Below are 2,500 nucleotides of genomic sequence, written 5' to 3' on the forward strand. Positions count from 1 at the left end.
TTTTCGTATTCTTTTTAATGTCGTTTATTTTATAACGTGGATCCCAAATGCAGTAAACCCAATTTGTTATGGTGCAATGGACCAACAGTATGCTAAGGCATTTCGGATCATTTGCCTTTCCTTTCGAGAAACTTCTAGCAAGGCAAGTCAGTCGGTATCACTATCGAGGGGCCAATCTCGCCGCCTAATAGAAGAAGAGGTATGAGGTTCTTGGTGTCTCCATTTTTCTGGAAAATTCATGTCATTAATTTTGTTATCGTTATAACTATAAGTATATTAATGGTTAAAAGAGGTTATCAGAACAATCCGAGGTCATCACTGAAGATCGCCAAAATGCGTTTATTTTTACTTTATCTTTCTTAATTTTAATTGAATAATTAAAACCACAAGGTTACAGATCAAATGCAAAAAGGAAAGAAAAAAGGTAAATCCCTTTTGCAATGAAACAGGGTCAATAGTGCAATTTTATTACGTAACATTACAACAGTTGTGTTTAAAGTGCGAACTTGTGTTTAGCATGTAGCTTATCTTTCAGGATAGATCTTTCTCCGGACGTTATGGTTATTTTAGTCAGTTTAAAGTAAGCGTGTACATGTGTCATGTCAGTATAACCAGCTGGCAAATAAAGAACAATTTGCCCCAGGGACTAAGGGGGAATCAGTTTTCGTCAACGGATCTGCTTTAAATTGTACTTGATGCCCAGAATATGACTGTTTTACTTTTACTTATTACATTGCGTGTAAATATATATATATATATATATATATATACATAATTGTATAGGAAAAGAAAAATGACAATGTTAAAACACTACAGAACTGTTTCGAAAGGGCCTGAGGGTCCTCTCTCGTCAGGTGCATGAAACACTGACTGACTAACGTTCCTTTTATAAGTTGATGGTTCAAGCATGCTTTATCAAAAATTTGGTTGTGTGCCGGCAGGCACTCGCCAGTTTGTTCGGCAGGCCGTCGCCAGTTTGTTACATTTGAATACGGCCTGGCGCGAGCCATTTCTTTCCATGTTACAGCAAATTCCGTTAGGGACCAGATGTGTTTACTCAACTCGGTTGCCTTCCTTTTGTTCTCATTTCGAAATGAAGCCGTGTGGTTTCGGAAGCTTGTTTTGAATTGGTTCGCGGTAAGTCCGATGTATGTTTCCTTTCCCATGGGGCTTTCAACTGTGGCTTGGTAGACCACGTTTTGGATTAAGCAATCACCACTTAACGGACAAGATTGTTTGTCTCTGTAATTGCATGATTTTTCTTGTGATTGAGAATTATTCACGAGGGAGGACTTGTTGTGGGCGCTGATTTTGGCTCGCGCCAGGCCGTATTCAAATGTAACAAAGAGATGCAATCTTTGCATAACAGAAAAATTTTACATCATATGTAAACCGGGAGCGGGCACCCTGAACAAAAGGAACGAACTGGCGAGTGCCTGCCGGCACACAACCAAATATTTGATAAACCATACTTGAACCATCAACTTATAAAAGGAACGTTAGTCAGTCAGTGTTTCACGCACCTGACGAGAGAGGACCATCAGGCCCTTTCGAAACAGTTCTGTAGTGTTTTAATGTTTTCATTTTTCTTTTCCTATACAATTAATTATAAAGCTCCACGATTCTAGAGCACTCTTCGACTTAAAGATAAGGTTTTCACGTTTGTATTTATACTGCGCTCCTAAAACGTCTAGTTGAGCACTGTAGTCTGACCGCGACACGCAAAGATGGATCAAGTCCGATTCGATTATTCAACTAAGAACATACCGATACCACCAAGAAACAGTTATTTGATAAGCCTGATAGAAAAAGTAGAAAGCGCCATCAAACGAATGAGATGGAAAGCCTTTTTCTTCGACCGCAATGAAAAAGATAAACAAAAGAACAGAACTCATTTCTAAATGCCGCCACGAGAATAAGTTTTACTTAGCAAATTTCACAAGCCGCCAACAGTAGCTCTAGAAAATCGTTATTTCAGATCATCACATTAATGAATTAATTAGCTACTTATCTAATTTGTAGATAAGAAGGTATGATCTTCGTTGAATAAAGTTCTGTCTGACGAGCGCTTAGGCGCGAAACTCAGAGTAACAGAGAATCGATGCGTCCTCTCTAATCCTTCAACTTATGTATACTTAGCTCTGCTACCACAGCATTGAGCACTTTACGCCAAGGTTGACTCGACCTCCACATTTATACTACGCTCCTAAAACGTCTAGTTGAGCACTTATTTGATAAGCCTGATAGAAAAAGTAGAAAGCGCCATCAAACGAATGAGATGGAGGGGGGGGGGGGGGCCGCGCCGCCCCCCCGGGGCCCATGTCCTCCGTCTGAATTTCACAGCTAGCTATGTCGCAATTTCGGACCATTTTTGTGTCGCCTGTCGGAATTTCATTAATAAATTTTAGCTTGTTGCCCCTCGGACAATCCCCACTCGCTGGAACGACGCCAACGGAACATACGGCCTCTATCTTTAGTACTTTTAAGCCCAGGGTTTTGA

General features: G+C 40.2%; 1 protein-coding gene across 1 annotated transcript in view; it reads left to right on the plus strand.

Annotated features, from left to right (window-relative positions):
- The window catches only part of LOC138044530 (galanin receptor type 1-like), a 3,567-nt gene extending 3,075 nt beyond the window's left edge, over positions 1–492 (plus strand). Inside the window, exon 2 of the mRNA XM_068891016.1 lies at positions 1–492. This exon is cut by the window's left edge and continues 2,204 nt beyond it. Within this exon, the coding sequence (XP_068747117.1) occupies positions 1–205 (205 nt within the window). The 3' untranslated portion in view covers positions 206–492.
- The last annotated feature ends 2,008 nt before the right edge of the window (positions 493–2,500 follow it).

The sequence above is a fragment of the Montipora capricornis genome, chromosome 4 (assembly GCF_036669925.1).
Source record: "Montipora capricornis isolate CH-2021 chromosome 4, ASM3666992v2, whole genome shotgun sequence".
Lineage (NCBI taxonomy): Eukaryota > Metazoa > Cnidaria > Anthozoa > Scleractinia > Acroporidae > Montipora > Montipora capricornis.